At 43.7% G+C, this 27,261-nt stretch overlaps 1 protein-coding gene across 3 annotated transcripts in view; it reads right to left on the bottom strand.

The window, feature by feature from the left end:
* Positions 1–1,028: 1,028 nt before the first annotated feature.
* FAM167A (family with sequence similarity 167 member A) overlaps positions 1,029–27,261 on the bottom strand; it is a 332,782-nt gene continuing 306,549 nt past the window's right edge. For all 3 annotated transcript variants that reach the window (XM_078647572.1, XM_078647571.1, XM_078647573.1), the window contains one exon: positions 1,029–5,500. In XM_078647572.1, the coding sequence (XP_078503698.1) occupies positions 5,237–5,500 (264 nt within the window). In that variant the 3' untranslated portion in view covers positions 1,029–5,236. The remainder of the gene's footprint in view (positions 5,501–27,261) is intronic.

Raw genomic sequence — 27,261 nt, forward strand, 5'->3', positions numbered from 1 at the left:
GTGATAATTCCTGGTTCTCTTTTGCCTTTTTCTTAAAACTGTATTGGGATAACCACTTCGATCTAATGTACATCCTAATTTGGAAGATTTTTCATCATAGAGTTCAAGTTTAGAGCACTTTCTCATCGATGTGAGGTAATGCCCTACTGGGAAATTCTCATGAAAAGATCTCAGATGGTGTTTGGTGAAATGGAGTAATGAGTTTCGGGCTTGGTATAAACAGTGTTCATCAGTTGTTCGTGCTCTTCTTTTTGTGTGTTTTCATAAACCTTAGGTATTCATCTTTATTATTGGTCCAGTTCATAAACTTGTCTATGGATCCCTGATCGCCTTCCCAAGTCATCTATATATTTTTCCACAAATGTATGTTGCGTTGTAAAGTATAAGTATTAGGGTATATCCATCTCTGTTCAAAGTTGAATATACAGTTATTAGTTAAGCTTGGAGCACAGGCACATGCCAAGCCAGTCCCACCAGCTCGCAAGAAGAAATCTCTCTGCAATGGAAAAAGTTCTGGGTAAGAACCATCCTAGCACATTCAGTAAAAAATCTGATGGGTGTGTGGTAATCTCAGATTATTTATTCAACAGTTCCTCAGCTGTCCTAAGATATATATATATATATATATATATATATATATATATATATATATATATATATATATATTACATGAAGAGGGCCTGAGGTGGATGAAGGGAACAGATGAGGGCTCGAGGATGCCAAATCACTCACAAGGAGGAAATCAAAATGCGTTATACGCAAAAAAACATTCAACGCCAAAGATATTAACACTGAATTCAAGTATGAAATAAATTAATGTTTTTTTTCCGCTGAAGCTTGTGAACCATTTGTATGTTCACTATGTAAAACAATTGTTATAGTTTGAGAAAATATACCATATTTACTCAGTCATTTTGAATAAGGAGTAATAATTCTATACATCCTCGCAGGATGAGGCCAAATAGTAAGTACGTATGGTACAGCAAAGACACCAGGGTCAACAGTTATATAAAAACACGTTACTGCGCTTTGTGATTAGTTCAAACTTTATTTGTGTGCTTACAATAACAAAATCATGATCCAGTCTCATGTTCCTCACAAAAAGGCGGTTACTGAACATTTGTCGCTGCTCATAATCAAAAGCACCTTGATAGGCCAGTTCCTTCAGTAACATCATACGTTCTTAGCACCACCAGAAGGTAGAGCCTTTATTTAAGAGACATCCATGTTCCCAATGGTTACTGAACAACTAGAAACACTGCTTTTGCCCATCAGAAATGTCCTAGCAGCAATGCGTGAAAACTCCAGCTGTGTAGCGGCAAGGCTATAAAATGGAGGTTGTTGTAGAAACAAATCAGGCCATTCTTCAGAGTCTATTGGTATTTTTGCATCTCAGGGAGGTGTAAGCTGAAGAATAAACTCTGTTCTTTAGCATGTTGAAGGGCAGAGCAGCTGTCTTCTTGTTTTTACAATGGCCAGATGTGTGGTCAGAACAGTGCAGGTCTCTGATTACCAACCTGCTGTGGAGATACGTTACAATATATATATAGTCAACATTCAGGAGGACATGTTACCTTAAGTCCCAACCAGCAGCATTATCCCCATTGCATTAGTGGTCAGAGAACTAATCTGATGTTTCTATGGTTAATGTACAAACTATTCTCTTTGACACACACCTGTCAGTGTTAGAGTACGTGGCTACAAACTGATGTGTTACTGTGCAAACTAAGCAGTAGGATCCTCAACATCATTCTTCAATAAATGTTCAATATTACAACACAGAAAAGTATAATCAAATACAATCAAAACAGAATGACCTTAAATTCTAATAATGGCACTGAGTGATATTTGGAACTAAAAGAGATTCTGCCTTTACCATTACCTTGATATACTTGGATGTTATACACATCATCCTAGAAGAATGGTCTTCAGGCGATATCATCACCCGTGCTTAGCCCAGACTAGCCGGCATACATTTAGCTGATATGCCCAAATGGCACATAGTCTTGTCCCTTTGCTGGAGGTGATTTGAACAGATTTTGCTTTATGGTCCCATCAAGAGTGTCTATCAAGAATGTTCTCCCTCTACTGCAGGCTCCAGTTAAATTACACCTAAGGCCAAGGCTGCAATAGGTACCTTTATATCTCAATGCTGAGGCCTTTAATTGGGTGGTAAATACTGTGGAATGTTGAAGAAACATCTCAGTAAAGCACAGAATGCATTATCCCCAGACATGAGGGAAGAACGGGCATTTAAGCTCTCCTGAGTAAACTACAATTTGCACTACAATTTGCTGACAATTATACATGCAAATAATTTTGTGCCAAGTTTGCATCCGTCAGTGCCTTGGTTTACATGCGTTATGCACATTGTCACCACCAGGAAGACTCTGGTGCTAAGATTAAGTAAAAAACTCCCAAGCTGTAACGCTCATGTCTCAATCAAGGGAGTAGCCAGAAAACCAAAATACCCCCCCACACACACACACACACTCTTTGAACCATGCCCAAATAGCTCTAAATAAGTGTGTGAAGCAAGTGTACCCCTGAACATGACTGCTCCCCAGGGGAATTCTGAAACTCTTACATTTCCCTCCATCCCTTTTTCTGTCTTACTCTGTGATTGGATTCCTTTCTTCTTTCTATCTTTTATTCACTTCTTCCTGTCCATTCATTCATCCATCTTTTTGTCTTTTACATCCATTCTTCCCACTCTCTGTCCTTTTCCTTCCTCACGATTTCTTTCATCATCTATTCTTTTTCTCACCCTCCACCAATCCCTTCCTCCCTCTCTCCATCCATCTCTGGATTTTTCCATCTCTCCATCGATCAAATCTCTCCTGCCCTTGCTTCTCTCCACCATCCTTCCTCCCACTGCAAGAGGTGCTGTTAATGAACGCCTCTTCGAAGAACTGAGTCTCCCAGCAATAGCAAAGAAGCCTAAAGAAGAATTGAAATGTTTTGTTTTACCCAGAACTATCCAGTGGCACATCCATTCCCCTCCCCCGCAACTCAAGTCGCTAAAGTGATGGGGCGGGGTTAAATGATGCCCTTGTCTCAATAATGTCCTTTCTTGTGCACAATACTGTAATCTGGAGGGATTGTTGAGGTGGAAAATTGTAATACTGAACAAATTAACTGTGACTTGTGCTAGACCGATTTTAAGATTACGAATCCGATCAGACACAAATCGCTCATTTCAAACCCTTTAACAAGTGTGCTTTATCAGTGTGTTGTCAATAGATGAACAAGATATCCAGCAAAAAGAAATACAGGGAATTTTTCGGTTTAGGTGTTCTTTTTGTCTTAGTTGGCAACTTCCACTATATATGTTTTTGCAGTAACCTTGTTTGAAAATAGATTAAAAGTTTGGATTTTCATCTTTGCTTGAAGCTTCTCTGTGGCAAATTTCATTTTATACTGTTCAAATCTGTTACGAAAATTGAGTTCCTTTTGTTCATGCTATGATTGTCCCACTGTGGTACAGGCACAGGTGTGATTTTGAAAATAATACATGGTCCATGTTGGTCCAAAGACGTGCGCCTTGCACACCAGCATTGAGCAGAATGCTACAGTTTACATGTTGAGTGGCGATAAGTGAAGAAATTGCATTTCAGTCAATTTGGGCAACGTTGACCATCTTCAAAAGATTAGTTAACGTAACAGCTGTGTGTAAAACACTATCACAGCATATTCAGGACTGTGCTAAACACCAAAAACTGCCCTGGCAAAAGGTTTATCTAGCCCCACACTGCAAGAGTTAGCAACTAAAATTAACCACAGGGACTTGGTTGAGCCACGGCAACCCACCTTGCTCTGAAATTAGCCCCCTAGCTTGTAGGCCAAAATGCCAGTATGCAAGGAACATGACAGGGTGTTAGAATGGCCAGTGCAGTCCCAAGTATACGTCACATGGATAAAGAGACTTTTTTTATGCATGGAGCTGAAAATCCCACAGAAGGATAATTTTTCCAGCTGGTTTGCGGAATCACTGCACTGTAGTAATCAATTACTAGCTCTGTACCCTTCTCCTACTGGGAAATGTAGGTATTAGGAAGCAAATAGGAGCTCCACTATATTCTCCATCTTCAGACAGTGATGTTGCTACAAAGTACCACCCCTTTCTGCAATGCCCTGCCCCCTTCAAGGGCCTCCCCTCTCCTCTGTAAGTCCAAGGATGTCAGGTCTGCTTACAGTTAAAGTGCTTAGAATACTAGTGCACATATTATATACAGTCAGTAAATCAACCATTAATACTTCTGTCATGCTGTCCTCTGCATGTCTAAGAATGTGCCAAATAGGTTTATCATATGTGAACTGTGTGCAGAAGGTGCATGGGGGCAGGGCCTGTTTTATAGGTCTTCTGGCACATATGTTTTATCTTACTTCAAGGATTTAACCTCATGTGACCAAGTTATGTTACCTACAGACTACTCAGAAGTATATTATGTGAAATGGAAAGTAGTAAGTAAATTGTAATAAGCTTTGCCTTGGTAGGAGCATAGGTATGGGGAGCTAATCAGGCTGGAGCTCCATCGATACGAACTTGTGATGTCACTGCAATCAATGTATATTGCAATATTATACTTATTAAAATAAATATAAAATGCTCTAAATATTCAAGGGTGTAGAACAAGTAATGCAAAATAAATCAGATTTACTCAAATAAGACGCTCCTTGACCCCCAGTGATTTTTTGGCTGCACTGTTTTGCATGCACTTAGTATTTTTAATAATAGGATTAATCTCTTTCATTTGGAGTTCCCCAAAATGTATATGCCAAATAAAATCTTCATATATTGACCAATGTGTTCAAATATTAGTTTTGGCGTCGCATTCGGCAAGTCAGTAAATCGGTGATTTCACATCCACTATCCTTTGCAGTTCAGCCCACCTCGTTCTTGGTTTTTCTTTAGGACTTAACCTGTTTTTCCAATTGCTACCTTTTTGCAGAGCAAGTGTAATTATTTTTGACACCCCTGGCAAAGTGATTGTTTGCCAGTCTATCCCAGTCTAGTTCCTACCACCTAGCCTCCCCTTGCCATAGAATTAAGTGACATGGGAAGGGTCTAATTTAAACTTCTGGTTATCTATGGTTGACTGATCTGGGAAGGGTGACCACTTTCTCTTAGGGATTTGCGGAGTAATAAAGAAGTCCCTTGAGCCACCTCTTCGATTGCCTGTGGAGCGTGGTGCGATGGGACTTCCTGCTCTGCTTCCCACTTTCGTCACTTCCGTTAGCAGAGTGAAAACCGCCTGGTGTTGATGTTCATCTTGGTGACGCCGATGAGCTTCAGCGGGGTGGAGAGGCTGAACGAGTTCATCAAGGGGAAGTCGCAGAACAGGTCGGAGAGCTCGTCCCTCTCCTCCAGCTCGTAGGTGGCGTCGTTGAGCATCCGCCGGTGCAAGTGGCATGTCTGCTCGATCTTCAGTTTGTTGATGTCGCTGCGCAGGCGCATTAGCTGCCTGGCCAGCTGCTGGTCTTGCAAGCGCATTTCTGTCTGGAAGGTGATAAGAGAGGTTAGCAAATGAGAAATTGCAACATTTTAGTTTTGGCCACATTTCATTTAATTGCGTAGTTTTGTGCAAGAGGGGACATTTTTAAAAGACCGCCATATTAATCTCTTGATTTTAAAGCTATAAATAGGGGTGTCCGAAGTTCATGTAATTTGTTTTTGTACAATTAAGCAAAATTTCAAAAAATGTATCCATAATTATGTAAACGGCAAATCTGTCATTCAGCTACATTTTTGAGGAGGACACATTTTTGCACTAAAAATTAGCACGAAAAATACAACTGCTGCAAACAACAGCCGCTCATGTTCTGGTTGTTCATATTGTTCCCGTGCTCATGCACTGAATTGCTACTGCAAACGGAAGCGTAGTCATGCGACTGGCATAAATTAAGGGATTTCGTGTAACAACTGTAACAATAAATTCCCCAAAGTATACACATTATCCCAGCATATTGTACCCAGGCCTACTTACAAAGAGCCATTTGAAACATGCAGTATACAAGCAGAACCAGACAACCTTTTGTTTTTCATGGAAATAGTTTACCATCAAAAATCAAAAACACATATTTATGCACTACGGTTCATCCCCAGAATCTGAAAATACTGGAATAAAAAACATACAAGACTCTTAAAATATCATCTTGGAATACATGGAAGACTACCGTAGCCATGTAAAACCAACAGACTGTCTTCCTTTTTACAGTTTTGATGAAGCTGAAAAGCTGTAAGAATCTTTACTTAACACAACTGATGTTGAGACATTTTGAGTAACACATGAATACACGTGCACCAACTGCACTTTAAAGAGGCGTGAGAAATAAATGTGAGAGGATTTAGTCAAAGCATCGTAAAATCATGCAGATAATTGTAGGATAGATGAAATAATTTTCATTTTAATAATATAGGTTTATATTTTATTAACCAGCTTTAACATATTTCAATACATAATAAAATGTTAAAGTGATGTACTCATGTCTAATAAAGTTCCTAACCATTGTCATGGAAATTGTAATGTGTGTAAAGAATGAAGGAAATCTAACGGAATTTAGATAACTTTATGTGTGATATAGAGGGTTTCATTCCAAATTCCATCATCTGCATATGTAAAATTGTGCACAAATGAGAAAAGCAAAAATGGTGCTACACAGTCATATTGTGTGTAAATATCATGGAACCTTTAGATAATAATCTTCATATAGGGGCTAATATAGAACACCAGAAACAAGATTAATATTTTATGATTTGAAATAATTTTATACATTGGTACTTTGCAATTGCAGTAAAGTGACATAGTTGCATGCATTTTTTGCAAACAGATTATTAACAACTTTGACTGCTTATAAGTTGAAATGGTCTATTAGAATGTTGATTTATCTTTAAGAAATTTATATTTTCACTACTTTATACTCTGTATATTCTTAAATTGACTTTATTATAGGCTTGCGTTTTTACTATTCTGCCCTGGTTTATACTTCTGAGAAACGTTCCTAAACTTACAATGTGAAGTGAAACTGTTGCTTCCTAGAAGAGTTCTCACTCGCTTAGAAAGCCTGCTTGCAACAAAGTTGACACGTTGGGAACATTTGCTATGGGAAACTGTCCTCCTGAACTCACTCATGCCCCTGTTGCAAAGGATCATTGTTTGGAAGTTTACGTGTACCAGATGACCCTAAAGCTAATGTGATTAGTACCACCTCTTTCTATAATATGTGTCTTCCTTATGCCTCATGACAATCATCCTATACGAACTGACCAAAGGACTGAGTGGTCTGACATGATGAGGTGACCAAGGGGGTGTCACCCCAGAACTGGAGTACTACATTATACATTGATTTGATGGATGAAAGAGCAACACAGAGGGAGACTGTGTTTGATTTTCCTGCACCTTTCTTTTGGGACCTCTTTGCTGACTTCGTTCATGGCCATTCTTTTTGCAGACTCTGCTTGCTCTTTCCTTTTGGGCTGATGCATATGCTGTGTGCGCCATACTTCGACTCTTTCTCGATGGAACACTGCAGATGAGCTATTGTAGCTCATGCCCTGGCGAACTTTCCTGTACCCTTTGTCACTTTATGGCAAGCCCAAATTAACTAGACTATCCTGTACTTTTTAGGCAAGAGATGTTTACTAATAATGTGATGACCTTTATTTGAAATCTTTGATAAACTAATCTTCAACTAGAAACCTGAGTCTATGGTTTATCACGACTTGCCTCCTCGAGTTGATTGTGCATTCTAAATCAATTTTTTAATATCAAGAAGAGATCAGCTTAGAGAAATCTCCGAGCATCAGGTACTAATGATATTGTTTTATATTGCCCTACCAGAATTATTGGTTTGCAGGATTTTAGTCCGTCTTAAACTCTTCCGAAGTTTCGGACCAGCAGTGATAAATCTTTACTTGTATAGTTTGGTTTTGAGAGTCATATACATGAATCTAATTATTAGCTTATAAGTCAGGTGCCCAATTCCTGGTCTTCACAGGATAGCCGGATATTAGATTCCCTGTATCCAACCTCTCATTGGCACAAAGCAAGGTCCATCCGAGGACCAAGTGAGCGTTGGAGAGATAATGGTAAAAGAAAAAACGGAATCAAAAAGCCCCTGGTTTCCACTGAAACAGTTTCAATATTACAGTGTATTTGTATCTCTACTATTTACCTGTAAGAGAAAATTGCATAATTCCTCAACTGTAGTAAATTATAATAGTTGCACTATAATATCACAAAGCCTGCTTCCAGACTCAGCAGAAAGTGGGAAGGGGAGGTCACTAAGAGAAATTACAACTGCTTATAATAACAACTGCTGCATACATTACTGAAGGGATATCTGAGATTTCATCTCCCTTTTTTCTGAACATTATTGATGTGAAAATTCAATCACTATTGTTAGACCTCTCAGATTTTAGATGAGAGCATGCCTATGCTATGATCATGTAGGGATCTGCGTTTCTCCCCAATAGCCCAACAAGTAGGAGTCCAGCAGTGTGGGAACAAGTAGCTGCATGTTAAGTAAGGCATGGAGAGTCAGCACTAATAGACGCTCCATGTCTATTAGTGCAAGTCTAGAGTTGGGTGAGTTACTAATGGTTCGAGCCAAACTGGATCCAGATGCCTGACTCTGGCTCAACTTGAAGTCCTCTTCCACTGTTGAGCAGAAAACAAGTCGAGACTTCATGTGTGCCACCAACGCTCCCAACTCAGCCCCTGAAAAATGTAAAAAGTCCAAAAGGTGTAAGCTTCTTTTGAAAATCTGCCAACAGCTGAGGTCTGCACTTGTGTCATTACAAAGTCTGTGGGTTGTACCCAGGTCTTTTGTTTAGCTAATGTGTTCAATTGTCTTCACTGAGGAAATTGGCCTCTTTGTTAAGTCAGAGGAAGCAGACGATAACAACATTAAAATGTAGTACCTTGCCTTCCCAGAACTCAACTTTGTAATTTTCTTTAGAGAAAGACTTGTTTCAACTTGTATTAACTTGAAAAGCTGTTTATTTAATTTACTGTGTTTGCTCTCTAAAGAAATATGCACAAAGCATTAATCTGGGATAAAAATTGGAGAAAGAAATACCTATATAGTGTTGAACTACACAATCTCAAACCAGGAAACACAGGGATCAATACCAGCTTCCCCATTTAACCAACTTGTGTGATCCTAGGCAAAGACTTTATGTCTCATTTTCTTGTGCTCCCATTTCTTTCATCATCACATTAGAGAGCACCTTGTAGCTAATCAGGTCAGGATGTGAGCTGCATGAAACATGCTCTTGCACATGGTTTAATACACTATACTATTGATCCAACTATAATAACAACCTAGGCCATATATAGGGTGCACATGAAAACGGACTTGCATCTCAATTCACTAATTGCATTATCATCAGGGCAGCAGGGGGCGTGAATATTTAATTAGTGTTTAGAAACTATCATTTCTATTTTTGATGTCTTTAATTAGTGTTTCAAAATATATAGAATAACAGAACAATCTGTAAAAAGCAAAGCCTACAGCGGAAGCCACTGCACTCTTGGTGGCATGGAAAGAAGGAGCAGAAAGCAGTACGATATGATGGGATGTAACATCCCGCCACATGCATCACCAGTTACAATAATGTAAACATGCATAGGAAAACGTTTCGAAATACACAGTATACACGGCTGGTCAGTAGACATGATGCAACATGAAACCTGCCTGCGCCTGGAATATACCGCCTTAGGTAAAATCGTATACAGAGAGGCGATAAGAGCATATAAACAAGAGATCAAAAGTACGCAATCTGCCTACTATACAGGAAAAATTACGTCGGCCAAATCAAAACCGAAAGAAATTTATCAAATAGTAAAAAGCCTTACCAAGCTCTCCCTCCCCCTGTCTCTAACCATAATGCAGTGTCCCGTTGTAACGATCTAGCGGAATTTTTTAAATCAAAAAATACACCAAATTTATTTATCATTCTCTGATGCTGACTTTGATCCCTTTGCCCAAGAATAGTCTTCATCTCTAGAAACGGTTCCTTCTTCCTTAGACACGCTGGATCAGTTCTCACCTTTGGACTCTGCTCAAGATCAGTCTTCATTTCTAGAAGCAGTTCATCTCTCTTCAGATACTTTAGATCAGTTCCCACTATTGGACCTAGAGACCCTTGAACCGATAATGCGTCAAGTAAAGTCAGGCTCCCCTTGCGACCCAGCCGTTCCGTGTACACTGGTCACGGTTATTCACGTCATACTTCCTACTATCATGAGTTTACTCAATGTCTCTCTGTCCTCAGGTATAGTCCCGCTCTCCTGGAAACAGGCTATGGTGCGAGCGCTTTTGAAAAAACCGAACTTAGATCCTAGCAATCTTAACAACTACCGCCCCATTTCTCTGCTCCCCTGGGTGAGCAAAATCCTCGAGAAACATATTAACACACATCTAACGATGTTTCTCAAAAGGAACCATCTGCTGGATGCCACTCAGACGGGGTTCCGCCCCAGACAAGGAAACCAGGGGAATCTTGGATCGGGGGGGATCGGTGGCAGTGGTCCTCCTCGATCTGACTGCCGCGTTTGACACGGTGAATCACAATACGCTATTACATCGCCTTCTCAGCCTGGGAATATCAGGGACTGCATTAATCTGGCTCAAATCCTTTTTGAGCAACAGGACCTTTCAGGTCTTTGAGGGAGATATTGTGTCCTCCAGTAAACCTTTGGGCTGCGGGGTACCGCTGGGCTCGTCATTGAGCCCTACGTTATTCAATGTGTACATGAGACCGCTGGCTGAGATCGTCCGTCCATATGGTATTAAGATCATTACATATGCGGACGACACCCAGCTAGTGGTCTCCCTTGCGCAGGAAAACAGTCAATCAGCACAGACTGGCTTGATGAATTGTCTGGAGGAAGTAAAAAAATTGGATGACTGCATCCTGTCTCAAGTTGAACGGAGACAAAACTGAGCTGATGCTCCTTGGTCCCCCCGCTTTGCTGACTATCGACTCTGTATGGACCCTTAGCCTGGGTATACCACCCACACCTAAAGATAATATAAAAAGTCTTGGCATTTGGCTGGATAAGTCTCTGACTTTCAACACCCAGGCAATCAAGCTATCTGCCACTTGTTTTGGTCTTCTTAGGTTTCTGAAGAAGGTTCTTCCACTTTTACCTTTTGAAGCCAAGCAAATAGTCATCCAAGGCCTGATCCAGTCTCGGTTGGACTTCAGCAATGTCCTGTATTTAGGTGCACCCGATTACACTCTGCGGAAACTGCAGCTGATTCAGAACTGCGCCGCACGCATGCTGCTTCAGCTTCCCCGCAGGACATCAGCAAAGCTTGGGCTCAGGAGCCTGCACTGGCTCCCGGTTAGGGAAAGAATCTGTTTCAAATCCATGTGCATTTCTCATCAAGCCTATTGGCAGACGGGTCAGGCGATTAACCACTCGTTGACCACCCCGTACCACCCCAGCAAACAGCATCGCTCAAGTCATGCCTTTCTGGCCACGGTTCCCCGAATTAAGAGAACCAGAGCAGGGGGCAGGTCGTTTTCTTATAACGCGGCCTAGTTGTGGAACTCGCTCCCTATACAACTTAGGTCTAACCCCAATCTGCCTTCCTTTCAGAAACAACTTAAAAGTTTTCTCTTCACTACATATCACTAAATCGCCCTGACGACTGTGTCTGGTAGGTAGCACCATTTTTTATCGGAGCGCTTGGACGCCCCAGGGCAGCAATTGCGCTTTATAAATAGTCTTTTCATTTCATTTCATTTCATTTCACAAAAGCAACAATTTATCAAACAGCCAGGAATCCTAGCAGATCTACACAGTATAAGGTGTCCAGGTATCCGGCTTAAGGTGAAATCATATGGACCAGGTAGTGTGCACAGGGCGCACATAGGGCCATGTGTGAGCTTGGGGATCCAGTAGCAAACAGAATCTCAAAGATCAAAAACACCTAACAAATCAAAAAGGAAAGTTGGAATCAACATCGGAATCAGAACCAGTTGATGAAACTGCATATATGGAGTATACTGCATTCGTTGACATGAAAATAAAGGGGGGGAATGAGGTAAAGGAGTAATCTGTGACAGCAGGTGGGAAGGGTAGATGTGGGAGACTGTACAGAGGCAGAGAAAAGAGGGGAGCCATGGGCGTTGGGGCAACGTATCTTGTGTAGCTGTAAGGTCGACCTAACAGCCCTCTTCACCAGTATCAGTCAGAAGAGAAGACCAGACTGGCAGATTTCTAACTTGTCGTGCACCTTATACATGAGCCTCCCATACGAAGCAGCTTTATACATCGCAATCAATCATTGATTGTGGGTGGGTGAATGTGGCGCTTGCCAATGACGTAGGATACAGCTCTTAGCCGCAGTCATGGCCGTCGAGAGGAGGCATGTTTATGAGATATTAGGGCGCAGAGGTCTTCTGCGTTGTGTAATAGGATCAGCTTCTGTGTTAGGGGGAGTGGTATTGGTATATCTAGAGTCTCTGTAAGGGGGCACCTGAACCGGTGTCACAGGTTGGTTAGGGATGGGCAATCGTGAAGGACCTGTAAGACATCACTCCCTGCTTGATCAGATCACCAGCAGTTCGAGAGGCGTAGTAGACCTGCCTTGTGTAATGTGTGTGGCGTCCAATACCTGTCCTGATTTGTCTAGAATAAGCAGAATTTCGTTCTGGATTGCCTGCATTCTCTGTCCCATCCAGCTATCAGTTTCCGCCAGTCGGGGTCCATATATTTAATGTGCAGAGCATTCTGCCATTGATCGTGCAGTTGGGACAATAGGTGTGCATTGTGCAGATTGGACGCCAATAGATTATAGAAGTCGGCCATAACACCCTTGAAGAGGCCCCAGGGATGTAAATACCTTTCTATGGGGAGTCCTAAATGTCCCGCAGTGGTTTCCCTAGCCTACTCTGTAAACAGTGCCGTAGGGGCATAGATATCCATTTCTGAGTGGCAGACAACGAGAACTCTTCTAGCAATACGTCAAAAGGCTTAAAATCACCTTATCACCAATCAAGTTATTCCATCATTAGAATTCCACCTGTCTGCTACACCTCCTAGTATATGGACCGCCCGCCCACACATATGGCGGAATTATTCCATATCAGTGCATGAGTGTGTATGTGAACATGTATCAGTAGCAATTTGTGTGCATAGGACCAAGAGCTGGACATGGCGTGCACCACCAGGATCTGGTTATGGAGGAAGGAGTCTGATGTTTATTGAGAGAGAAGCTGAAATCACTGTCCACCAGATATGAGATGTCGCTCAATGGCAACCCACAGGGGGTCATATGTAGAGTGTGAGTGCATCATGGCTAGCTGGAACAAATGTAGGGCAGTGTACATATGTAGAGTGTGAGTGCATCACGGCTAGCTGGAACAAATGTAGGGCAGTGTAGTAATGTTCCACAGATGGGAGACTAAGATTGTCTTGACATCTACGGGCTATCAGTTTGGACGATTTCAGCCTCTGATTCATGTTGCCCCAGACAAAGGCCTTGATGTCTTTGTCAATAGAGCTCAGCCGGGATAAAGAGACTGGTAGGGGTACCGTGCTCAGAACATATAATGAAGCAGGGTACCATCACCATCTTCACCGCCTATGCCTTAGCCCATAAGAATAGATGTAAGTGCATCCATTCCGCATAGTCCAGAAATATAATTTCCAATAAATGACACTGAATGCAGTGACGTTGTCTACTGTACTAAAGTGAATGCATCTTATTGCTAAAGAAGTACACTTTTTTGCACTTTGGTGAGTCTTTATCATATTTTTACGTGACGTTTGTTTCGAGATTCAATTTGATTCCACCTATTTAATGGTTCGGCTCCTGTTATGACGTTACGGCTCTTAGCCAAGACAAACCTTTGGCTCAGCTCTCCCTATTAATTTGTTGTCTTGTCCACCTGTATGTATGACAGTGTCAGCAGTGCTTCATGGGGCACAGCCACTGGGCTAAGGAGGGGGACGAGACATTGTGGTGGTCTAAAACATGTTTCTGTCCAGAATATTGGGAATGGGCCGGGAAATAGTAGCACCAAGGTCAGAAACTGGAACCCTTGGACTTGGCAGTGAATCATGATTAAAGTCTCGGACCTAATGGATCAGGACCTGATAGACACCCATGGGTGACCTCTACAGCGAGGAGATTCTGAACCTAAAGAGATCTAATATCCACCAGGGCTAATTGGAACGCATTTAGAAAAGTCTTTGAATGCTATGCAGAAGTTTCAAAGTTAGGCACAGCAGCTGCGCTCAGTAAACAGCAACAGCTAGGAACCATGAATTGGTCCTAAATGCAAGATGCTTTGCTACGTGAAGGCATCTACACACTTCAGAGATTACCTGGTCTAAATTACACAGAAGTGAGAGGGAGACAGAGAGAGAGTGAAAGAGAAGGGGGAGGAGAGTGTGTTGGGGGGCATTGATTGTGACAGTACAGCAATGCCTACTCTTCTGAATTAGTCGTATCATGAAACTGAAGGCAGGCATGAGTGCCAGTGAGCCATGACCCTGTTGGCAGCCGCCACTAACAGGAGGTATTTTTAGGTCTGGCTGTTGACATTGCAACTGTCAAACCGACCTGTTGCTAACAATATACATAGAGTGTGCTCTAGATCCATCCCTTTTAACCATTGACTTTCTTCAATCAGCCTCTTTTAACCATTGGCATGAAACTATTTGAATTGCGTCTTGGCTCAGCTTGGTGCAGTATTCATCTCTTGCATAATGCAATTGGCTGCTTGAGTGTATCATTCCACCTCTGCCTGAGTGATTGCACTGAACTGCATGAAAATCTGCTTAACAGCAATAGTCCTCTCTGTCCGCTCCTGCTTGCTCCCTCGCGTGTCTCCCTATAATATGCTAATGCTGCATATGCTACCATAATAAATCGAGGCCTATTGCCTGTGGCAATTCCTGGGTGCAGTGGAGCAGTTTTTGAGCTGGGCGTGGCAGAGACAAGCACATCTCATGGGGGCATTCAACTAAAAGCAGTGCCTATAAGCCAGGACCGACCTGTTGGTACCCACTAGCTTACTGAACATTATAGTGGTGCACGCCGTGATGGCTTTCCCTGTAATATATGAGCACACCTGCCAACTCACACGGTACCACCATATGTCACACAATATCTGAATCTCACCTGGTGAGGAGCCGATAAAACCCGGTGGCAGGGAAGACAAGCTATAAACCGCAGCAGACAGCAACTTTCCAACTTGTCCATGAAGGCTGTGAGCACCCTATGTCAATTAAGAGGTGTGAAAACACACCTTAACATCTGCGACGGCCTCAGCGCCCCGTTTGAGTTTTAGGTCTCGCCTAGGCAGCGCTTGCACTGTCTCTTCGAGACATGCTGTATGTAGAATATGGCCTTTAAGCAACAGCAATCTTTCTAGTTGCCTCCTTTTACTGTCCTTCATAAATGGCTGCTTTTGTTTGGTTAATATGCTCAGTAGTTCTTCCTTTTCTACTTTGGTAACTTCCCGTAAGGACTGCCCCTGTTACATGTGCTGTTACGCTTCATGTTATTTACAAAACGTCCCGAGCACTCTTTTTTGTTGGCCTTCTACTGCCCATGTTAAATGTTTTGTTTGGTTTACTTCCTGCAGGAAATCTTCGCGGCTTCTTCATTATTTAGCTTTGCCCATCACTTAATCTCCCCATGCCATTTACTAAATCTTCCTGTGCCGTCCCCCACTGCACCTCACCCCAGCCGCAACAGTGCTTGCCTGCTCCCACCAGCTCTCCGAGGTCGCTGCTTGTGTCTGTGCGTGTTCAGCTTCAGCGCCCAGCTGTGCCATCCCTTTCCGTCACTGCTACACTTAAATGTTCTATGGAGGCTCCTCAGGGAGCAATGGAGGCAGGCAACCAAGCTCAACTCCAGCCAGAAGTCTTGTTGATGACGCACATTTTCTATTTGTTTCTGCAGGTAACCCAAGGTGCACTCCAGAACCTTGATATTGGATATAAGAGAGCTTCTTATCCCTCAAAAATGATCACTATGTATTGTTAAGCCTCTCTGAGTCCCCTGTATATAACCATGTTGGAACTGTGTGACATCCCTCTTTCCACTGTGTATTAATTTCTCCCCTCCGCCTTTAGATGCTGTCTTAAGAGATTCCCCTAAGTATCTCTTATTGCTGATCTCTTTACAGAGGTGTGATGCTTTAACCCGTCAACCCCCTTGTTTTTCAGGTATATGTTTTTCAACTTACCCACTCACCTCATTTGTAGGTCCTGGAACTCTGCCCCCAGGATTTGTTTAGTAGCAGCCCTCCCCAATGTGTTCTTTACAGGAGGTGCTTCTTGGGGTCTCGTCCCATGTGAGTAAGTATTTAAACATTTAGCCATTTGTACTCCGTACATGGTACAAACTGTCTTGTGAGTGAATACCTTGCTTACACAAACCTAGGTATTGAAAGCTGGGTTGTTGGTTCCAAAAGGATTGCTCTACAATGTAATGACTCAAAGTGCAGGAGCGCTGTGAGTGTAATAAATTATTACAGGTAACTAGGGAAGACGGCAACAAAGTTGACTGGATAAATGCACAGTATTCCGTCAAGATAATAAAACACAGGAGTTTTTGATTAAATATTTAGCCAACGTTTTACACTCGGGCAGTGTAGTAGGATAGATTTTTTTGGGTTTCCTATACAGTTAAGCATGATCGTCATTTTAGCATTTTTCCTTACCGCTGCCAGCTATCGATAAATTATGAAATGAATGATAATACACGTCTAAACCGTAGGAACTATGCCACACACTGTGTTCTTCAGAAATGGGCAGACCAGATGCCCAAGATACTCTTTGTTGTCTTTAAGGGAACCAGTTGTATACTGGCTCATCTCAGTCCTTCATTGGAAATACTCTTGAAATGTTTCCAAGCTCAAGAGATTTCTTTTCTGAACGCACACCAACAGGGCCTAAAACAATCTAAATCGTATTTACATTTTTTTTTACCTGAACAAAACTAGAGCATAAAAGTATTCTGTCTTTTGCCTGGTCTGGTGACAATACCCCAAACAAGATTCCGAGACCTCTTGCATAGTGTGTATGCTTTCTTAAAGTATTATTTCATAGAATAATTGGCCAAGCTGCCTATTAAATCATATTTGGATGAAGCATGGTTGCTTTCCTACTTGCTATTGCTGCAAATATGTTACAGGTGGAAGTCACCTGAACACTAGGGTCTGCAGAGGTAGTAATGGGGCACTTATGCGCAAATTAAACATCAATACATGTAGCCTTCTAAATCTGATGCCTTCTGTCCCCACTCCCCTCTCTGCTTGCTGCATCTGATGCCCTCCCTCCTCCCCTCTGCGTATGACATATTTAGCTTCCTCCTCCCTACCCCACCTAAATGCTCTGTGCTCCTAAGCACCACATACATCGACTCCAATCCATACACAAAGGTTAGAGACATTTATTATGCCAATAGCTCTAACTCTCTTTCTTTTTATTTTTAACACCCAAACACACAGATCTGGAGCTTATCCCCTACCTAGTCCTTTTTCGTCATCAAAAGGCAAAGCTATCCACACAGTTCCACGCCCTACAATTCAACTCCACAAATTTCCAATCCATGCCACATAATACAACTCAACAACACAAAACACCACATGAATCTAATCCACACCACACAATTACACATTGTGCCACACAATTCCATGCCACACAGTTACACAACTAATCCAATCCAACCCACATAATTCCACTACACACCACATACATACACTCCATAACACTTAGGTAAAAGACATTGCCATTTACAATGCCAATAGCTCTACCTCAAACAAATGAGAGACCGATTGCATTTCCAATGCTTGTTTCTTTTTTGGAGGAGGTGGAGTATTGGTGGGTGTCAGAGTTCTTCTTAGGTAGTTCTTGCCACAAGGCATGCTCATTCAAGGCCCTGCCCCCTCCTCACACAGTGAAATATATTTTCAAGTTGGCAGGTCTAATATGACCCACTGAATAGTTGCATCTCTTTGTTACCAACACCTCCTGACTGCGAACTAATTAAAAACCAAGCTATCTTTAAGCAGTATATTCTTTTTAAGTCGAGCGTCAGCGCGCATGCGATGTATGCAAGCCATGTTGTAGTCACTATAAAGAGTGTAAACCCAGTGGTGTAACAAAATTGGAGGGGGCCTCTCTGCAAAGTACATGGAGCTCTCCCCCCCCCATTCTCCGCGCCAGTAAAGATCTCTCAGGCCAACAACCCGCCATACTGAAGGGCTGCGGGGGCTATTGCTACTCCACTGGTACCAAAAAGGGCGTTATATGTAACGCTGGATGGTGGAGTTAACAGTTGGGTTTAGTCTGCTGGCAGTCTATCATAGGTGGTGGTCTATCCACTACAGAGTCCCTGCCATCAGTACGCAGGGGAAGTTTGCCCTATTTTAGGTGGGTTTCCTGATGCATACTCCTGTCAGGATATGCACCATCGGGCCCACTCTTCGTTGCCAAAAGTGCATCGTCTGCTCCTTCTCTTTCACACCTCCTTCCTCCCACTTGCTTTTTATTTCTTCCTTTCCAATATTTCTGAGCATCCTATATTTTCTGCAGTCTCATCCCAGCCTGTTTCTTTCTATTCTCTATCACTTTATCTCCAACTTTTTCTCTCCCATCCCGTCGAAATCATTCCACTATGCGTTTCCTATCTCTTGTGCAGTATTTCTCTCCCTTTCTCTGCTCTTTTTATGCTATCTGCTTTGTATTTCCTTCGTCCATTTTCTCACCCTCTCCATTCCCTACCTCTCTTTTCTCTTTTCCTCTTTTATACCGTAGCTGACCTTGTCCCTATAGCACCTCATGGTTTCTTTCCTTCAGACTTTCTTGATGGGTCTCTTGATTAGCGCTTCCAGTGCATTCTTATCTATCACTATGCTCTTCATCAATCCTGTACAGTCCTTATTGCCCTTCTTCTTCCACATATTCTCCCAGAACCCCAAGCCTAAAAGGTTGTATTTGTTTACTCCAGAGTCTTCGCTGGTGTCTCTAGAGAGGGCGGCCAGATGGTGCCTGTTCCCATTGCTATTTGTCCCTGCTCCCGCAGTGCCCACCACCACAGCAGCTCAATGTATAGGGTGACGACACAGAAAAAACAGACACTGCACCGTGCCACGCACATTAAATTGCCCAACTACATTTTGTAACAAATCAGTGTTGTTTGATTACATTGTCTGAATATCTCTCTCTCTCTCTCTCTCTCTCTCTATCTATCTACATACACACACACAAAAACACACTCTCACACATACAAAAAGGCCACAGATGGAGGAGAGGATTTTGCTAGAGTGGGAGACACATCCTTACATTTGACCCACCACAAGCACTTTTGTTTTGGGCCATGTATAATAGCCTTGTTCAAAGCCCGTCAATTCCCTTCTCACTCATACAGCATTCTCGTTGTATTCTGAACAGTGACATAGCAATGTTTAGGTCTTGGCCTGATCCAGCGCATGCGCTGGTCTCGGCCGAGTCATTTTGGGGCTCTGAGAAATGCTACTTTGCCGGCAATCAGCTTGTTAGAATGCGCACAAGAGCGCGCACGGGCATGCGCGTTATAGCAAGCTGATCGCCGGCAAGGTAGCACTTGCGGTGACGTGCTTGAACACCACTCGCGTCACACTCGCGTTTTTTTTATTTCATTTCACGGCACTCAACTGCTTCGCTGTTATCATCCTATATTCCCACGTGTATTCTCTTGTGATCCCTCCTAGCATCTCCATATTCGCCCCTTGTTCTTCCTCCAAGTTCGAGGTTTATGCAGGCTTATGTTTTGGGCCGTCAGATTCTCGTTAAATTGTGCCCAAATTGGCAGCTGCTTTTCTGGTACCTTATTTCTTATCTTTTTTCTATCGGCTGGCATATGATAAAGGAGAGCGCATCTTTGTCAGGGTCATTTGCGTTCTGATGCCTTCCACGATATGGGCCGTATATTTTTTCACTGAAGCCCAAATACATAAAGCATAAGTAGTCAACCAAAAATCCATGCGAGACCAGGTCCCATGCACAGAGGAAATAAAAGTACTCTTTACGCCCCAGGGTGTCGTAGTCACCATACATCACTCAAGCGGCCCACATCCATCACTCCCAATAAAATCTCAGAAGCCTGCTTAGGCCTCGACATCTTGCTACCCTTGCGATCTAAAGTGACATCCAGACAAACATTAAAATCACCGCCCCATATAATCTCCACCTACTAAAAACTCGTAATGCGGTGCCACACATTCGAGAACAACGCCGGCTCATCCACATTTGGTCCATACACATTCACTAGTAACACATTGGCTCCCCCCAAAAGTCCATATACCAACACAAGCCGGCCAGAGCCATCTGTTTCAGTACGGAGAACAGAGAATGGGACCTCCCGTTTGACCAATGTTGACGGGCATAGCTGAAAAAGGAGGAAGCCACATGCACTCCACCCATTGACCACCCACGTTCTTTTTGGACAGTTTTGTAAGATGGGTTTCCTGTAAGTAGGCCACCTGAACGTCCATTCTATCTAGATAAGCAAAGACAGAGCGAATCTTTTTGGGGGTATTCAGTCCTCAGACGTTCCAAGTTAAAAACTGCACCTTACCACTCATGGGAGCATGAATTGGGTGACACGGCTAACAATAACATACTACGAAGACTTATGTTCAAGCATACAAATAAAGAAGGAATATACCACATCCATAAACTGTGAGTGCCAAGCAACCCCCCTCACCCTCCACCCCTCAGCCCCCCTCCCACTGTAGCGTCCCAAACCCGCCAAAGCCATCCCAACCCCCTAGAACCCAGCCCCAACTAAGACCTAGGAGAGAAATGTAGTGATAGGGTTCACCCATTGGGGTTGTCAGAGAGCTACTAGCCTCCTAAGTGGTAGGAGGTGGCTGAGTAACCTCCTATCAAACACATGCCAGGGCAAATAAGACCTAGAAATGCTCAATTTAAAGTGCTGGTTAATTAACTTGAGGTCTGCGAAACATAGGGGACATCTGAGGGTGTTCTGTGAAAATTTTACCTGCGCATGCATTCATTAGCCAGACAGAGCAGGTGTACCTCGTTGTTATACAGAAAATTAGACACGCACCAAACGGTGATACATGTACTGGAAGGAATATACTACAATGTCATATTCTGCGCTATAATGCAGTGGCAGCCATTACAGTGACAGCCAGTCACCGTCCCTCCACCACCAGGCCACGCAATGGCTTACTCAAAGCCACAAGATGTACCAGGCTCCTTCACCCCGTGCAGAAACAGTGAAAGTTGCAGCATGCCCCATCTTCCTGTCGGATAACCCGATACCAAGTTTCACAGGGAGGTGAACGGCCAGATAATAACGCAAATAGCAGATGGGCAGGATGTAGCTCAAGCGCACTGCTGTCCACTTCAAGGTCACCCCACCAACCCCCTGCCAGCCAGCAGCTCTGCAAAGCCGCCTTTGGGTCATGTGCCCCTGCCCGTATCCATTTGTCCGACATGCCAGGGTAATCCCCTCAGATATCGCACCTTATCCGTGTCTTGCCAGTCCGGTTGAAAGCGGGATTAGTAATCTTTGGAACTGTTGCTCCAAAGAGCCAGAGATCTGGGCTATATATTGCTTAAATTAAACAGATGCCCCCTTCTGCCCAGCCTGAGTGACTTAGCTCACAGGAAGAGCTGCAACATGAGTCCCTCACATTGTGAGGAGTGTGGAGTCTGCGTTGTAAAGGACATTGTCATTTACAACGCCATTAGCTTTAACTCTTGCAAATGCCAGACCTATTGCCTTTCAAATGCTAGTTTATGTATTGTTTTTATTACTAATTTTACTATTGTGTCCATTCTAATAAACGAAATTGTTGCTGGACTAAGAGAATAATAAGCCAAACTAAAATACATAAATCACCCAGACTCCCCTTGGCAGACAGACTCTATGGGTGCAGAGGGGCCCTCGCGTGAGCAGCATGCTCATTTTAGTGCGTCATGTGTACAGCATGGCGCCGGTCACGTGTCATGAACGAAGGTTCAGATCCTGCGACATGACAATCTTCCTTTTCCGACGTCCAATCGGTGATCACGCTGAATGAGGCGCGCCAGACTCCCTTGCGTGGCTGTCATGGAAACAGAGCCGCAGACCCCAGAGGCCCGCTCGCTGTGCGACGAGCGCAGGCATGTCTGTGGGAGGATGTGACAGGCATTACGAGCTACAGCTGTCTCTGTGATTTAATGTTTAACCAATAAAGGCTTCGGCGGTTCTCTGGCTGTCATTCCCCGGCCCACGCTGACAGAGTAGTTTTGTTTCAGTCAATTGGAGATACAGAGTCTCGGTTACCTGTGTGGATGACAAGCACAAACACTGCAAACAGAGGCACGCAGTGGACGAATATTTTAAAATTATATCCATTTTCTTTTACAGTGGTTGGCGACAGAGTTTCACTGAATGAATTAAGATATAATCCTGCACCACAGAGTTGGCAACAGGTCCCATGTCATCAGGAGCTCTTTCAGTCAGTCTTGGCCTGAAAGCCCAGTATTTTGCTTGCTGGGACTTGTTCGTTCAGACATATATTGGGAAAGTAAAACTACAAATACCAGATCTGTTGGTACAAAGACCAGGACTGGCATCTACTACGCTCTCTGTACACCATTTGAAAACTGTGTCTTATTCTCTGCCCCTCCCCGCCCCATCATGTATAACATAACCAACTGAAACTCAGACTTTTAGACCATAGTAAGCATTTACCGGTTGCTCCCTGTTCGTAGGACACGGACTGACACAGAGGTAATGAACATTTTTGAGTAATTAACAGCTTTGAGTGATTTTACTACTTTTTGCTTTGTCACAAAATATTTTCAGCTTTTATTTTCGAGTTAAATAAAAAAAAAAAAATTTTGCCTAAGCTTTATCATAAGGTGACTCCGATCTCCACATGGTAAAGTACGTAAAGGGAAAAATAAACAAGCATTTACAATGCAATAGGTCTCGCATTTGTTGGAGTTGGAGAAATTCATAGCTGCCAAGGTTTCAGATTGCCATGCGTGACATTTTCAAAATTTTAGTGAAATTATGAGTGACATTTCAACGACTATGAGTGACACTTTCTCGCTAGCAAAAATCATGCAATTAAGACAATAGAAACTTCTAAATATCAGAAATTACAGCCAATTTAGCAACAAGAAACTCCAAGAACTTCTTGAAACTGTTGCAGAGCACCAGAAATGGAAGGAGACCGAACGTGTGATGGGACAGAGAGCCTGGACAGGAGCTGCAGGGTCCTGGCACTGCTCTGAGGGGCCCAGGAGGTCAGTGTGCGCTCCAAGTGAGGGGGCGAGGGGGCAGATCATGGGACGGAGGGTGGGGGGCACTCTTGCACTACTGAGACAACATTGGCAAGACTTCATCCGGCTGCCTACAATGATAATTGTGAGGCGGTGCCGGGCAGGGAAGTGGGGCCACCGCCCCCCGGGCACGCACGTTGGCTACCCCAATGAGCAGCCCACGAACCCACAGAGACTGGTCGTGCACTCTACTAGTGCCTCAAAGCAGCCCAAGAGTGCATCAACAATCATGAACCCTGGTGCCTCAATGCACCAGAGACTCACTCACCAGCAGCAGTGGTGCTGTCTTCATCGATTCTGCTGGGCCAGGCAGAGCAGCCCCTGTACTCCTCCGGGGACCGGGACACTCACACGCACCCCACCGGGACGGCTCCTCCTGGTGGGGCTCTCCTCAGCTGCTGGCCAGTTTGCCGCGGCGGTGGCGGGCGCAGGCGGCGGGGCCGCCGCAATCCATGCGGCCGGAGCCCCATCATGGCTGTGAGTGTGAGCAAGGCAGCCTGCACTTCCCGCCCGCGCCGCTTACCTAGCTTCCTGTTCCTGTGGCCCGGACGGACGTGACGGCATACCGCCGCACATCCTGATTCCGGCCCCAGCCTGTGTCATGAGCCTTGCTGGCGCCGCCCGTGAATTGCCGCATTTTCTGTTTCCAGGGCAACAGGCTCTGGCTGGCAGAGTGTGTGTTGATACATTTGTAGCCGCACGACCGGCTCAGTCTCAGAGAGCTCAGCTGCAGGCAGTGTCAGTGTGTTAACGTTACGGGACAGGCACAGGCGCACCTCGCAGCAGTCAGAGAGCCACGGGCACAGTGTGACAGGCGCGTTGGTGGCAAATGCGTGACATTTCATTTCAGTGCGGTGATGCGGATCACCGCACTGAAATGTGTGAGTGTCACACGCATTGCGTGACACTTGACAGGACTGGAAATTGGCACTGTAAATGGCAATGTTTTTTATTTATGTTTTTTTCTTTGCAGTGGAGCAATTCTTTAAAGAAGGAAAATGCACACTATACCATATTATATGCTTTTATAGCAACTGTACAGTAAAGCAATGGCTATGTTAACATAAAGAGTGTGAAATTATGAAAACAAATACAAACCAGATCTAAATCAAAACATAAATAAAAGGAATTGTCATTTATAGTGGCAATAGGTCAAACGAGTAAGCCTATTGCATTGCAAATGCTTGATTTTTCAACTATGGGAATTAGAGGAAATTAAAGAGAAGAACATTTTAATTAAAAAGTTGCTAAGAAAAATGCAATTTACTATTCATCACCAAATTTGCTTGTAGAGCCCCAAGAGATACAGTGGAGCAGATCTGCCACAAGGTACAATAACACATGCATTTGCAATGCAATTGGTCTCCTATTAGTGAAAGTTGGAGCTAATTGTGTTCTAAATGACAACGTCTTTTGTTTATGGAGTGGCTGTATGTAGTGTGGAGTTTAATTATATGGATTGATTGAACTTGTTAGTTGTGGAATTGTGTGGGGTGGAATAGTGTGTGTATTTGCGTAGAGGAATTATGTGGATCGTAAGTATGTGGTATTAAATTAACTGGAATTATGTAGAATGGGATTGAGTGTTAAGGATTGTAAATATGTGTATTGGTATGTTTTCTTGTGGCGTGGTATGTAGTGGAATTTAATTATGTGGTGAGCTGTTGAATTGTGTGACATGTTGAATTATGAGGTGTGGATTGCATGCATTTGTTGTGCAAGTGTGTTGATTTGAATGATGTGGTTTGTTGTTGAATTATATGGAGCACAATGGAAATGTGTGGAGCTGAATTGTGTGGCGTGGAACTGTGTGGTATTTTGAGTTAAATAATGCTGATGGGAATTATGTGGCATGGCGTAGAGTGTATTTGTATGGATGGTTGCTATGTGGCATAGTAGTTTTATGTGGGATGTATTTATCTGGTATTTAGTAGAGTGTAATTAGGTGACAAACATGAATGTGCACGTATGTGCAAAGGCTATATTGAATGTATTTTATTATCCGTTATGAATAACAGTAAAAACAGCTGCAGGAGGACTGTCAATATTATATGTGTTTGCAGGGCCTGTTTTAGCCTTAGTAAGTAGTTGGATGCAAAGTTACCTGACAGAAACAGCCACATTTCCCAAAAATAAACAAAGATCCTGGAGATGCTGTCAGAGTACTTAAATGAAGGGTTTCAGGTGATATTACCATTTGAATGCAGCACTTTAAACCATCCCCTGCCCATGACTTGGAAAATAAATAACTTTTTAAACATAATTTAGATGGCGAATGCAGATTTAATGAATAAATCTACAGCAGCATTTCAAATGTTTAAAAATGCAAACTAGGTTTCTTGAAATAGGATTAGAACCCAGACATACAAAGTGCACAGTAATCTAAATACAAAGTGTTGATCTGCTAGTGTGCTGGGTTTATGACACGGCCCTGGTAACGTTACATGTGAAGTTTAATGGCCCACTGAAGGAGGGTGGAGTAGCAGAGGCAGCAATGAATCTCGGCAGGGAGGGAGCTCATTTATGGAAAGAAGCAACCTAACAAAGAAAGAGACACCGCTCGGCAGGTGGTCATGTGAGAAAATAGCTGTTGTGTGTGAAAAGTGTGGCACAGCAGAAAGAGTACAGAGGAGCAGGGCAGCTTGTCAGGTCCGTTATGTGGGGAAAGTGCATGGAGCAGAGATGCACACTGGCGAGACAGCCATAAAAGCACAGATGAGTCGGAATGAGCAGAAGGGAGGCAGCTGAAACAGCCCTGCCGCTCCGCATCGAGGTTGAACTAACGCCAATTAAGTCATTTCCCCCTCATTCTAGTACAAAAATGAGAAACATTGAGCAATAAATCTTACATGCTACGAATAAATGAATAGTTCGCTAAACACAAAACATGTACAACAAAAAGCACCTGTAAATGTGGCCTGAAAATAAAGTGCCCGTTCCGTTTCAAAATCGGAATGTAGCTAAAAGAAAGCACAGCTTTGTTAATTTGCACAAGCACAGTGGCACACAATAATGGGTGCAGACTGCAAATAAAGAGGTGCTGCGTGGTAAATTGATACTTGTATAGCGCACTACTCACCCGCAAGGGTCTCAAGGCGCTTGTACGAATACCGCTGTGGAACCCATCCTGGCTTTCCCTGTGAGGTGTCCACTCCTGGGCACCCCCAAGGTGAAGCCAGGCATCCTTAGCGTTGTGGGGGCCGTTGTGGAGATTAAGCAAGCTATTGCCCAGAGTTGCAGAGTGGGACTCCATGATTGGAATAGGCACCGAGGCGAGAATGATCAGGTCCGTGACATTTTTGAGCCCAAGACCCGCCGAGGCGGGGAATTGAACCCTGGTCCCGGGCTAGACCTCTGCATCAGGGTCTGCCGCTCTAACCATTGAGCCACACTTCTCCACGGTGGTGACATTTTGAAGAGTGCTTTACGTTTGCAATTTACCTCGAGGCAAACGCTTTCAAGGAATATGAACCGATGCAGTGGTGTGGCCAAAGTGCCCTCGGTTAGCCTCGGTCGGGGGCATACACGGGTGCACCATTAAAGACCCCGGCTGCGGGGTAGCAGGTGGGCAGCGAGGATCGGCAGCATGCCGCTGACATGCTCCCTGGAGTTAAAGTGCAGCAGCAGTAACCTGAAAAGTGTGAGGAAGAGCGGCTACTTGCGCAGGCACACAAGAGGTTTTTCGTGCAGCTGGGGCCCGGAGCGACACCTGAGGAGCCGGCCCAAGTACTAGGAGATTGAAAAGAAGTGGCACAGCAGGTTGCCCATGCACAGCATTTCGCTCGACTCCTCTAAGTAAAACAAGAAGAGGAGCGGTGTGAACTTACTTTCGGCGATGTGCGCGACCGCCTCGGGATGGGGGGGAGGAGCAAGGAGAAGAGTAGTGATAACAAGCATAAGGTGTCGTGCAGCCTGGAGATTTGGGGGGGGTCGGAGG

Source organism: Lissotriton helveticus, chromosome 6, assembly GCF_964261635.1.
Source record: "Lissotriton helveticus chromosome 6, aLisHel1.1, whole genome shotgun sequence".
Classification (NCBI taxonomy): domain Eukaryota; kingdom Metazoa; phylum Chordata; class Amphibia; order Caudata; family Salamandridae; genus Lissotriton; species Lissotriton helveticus.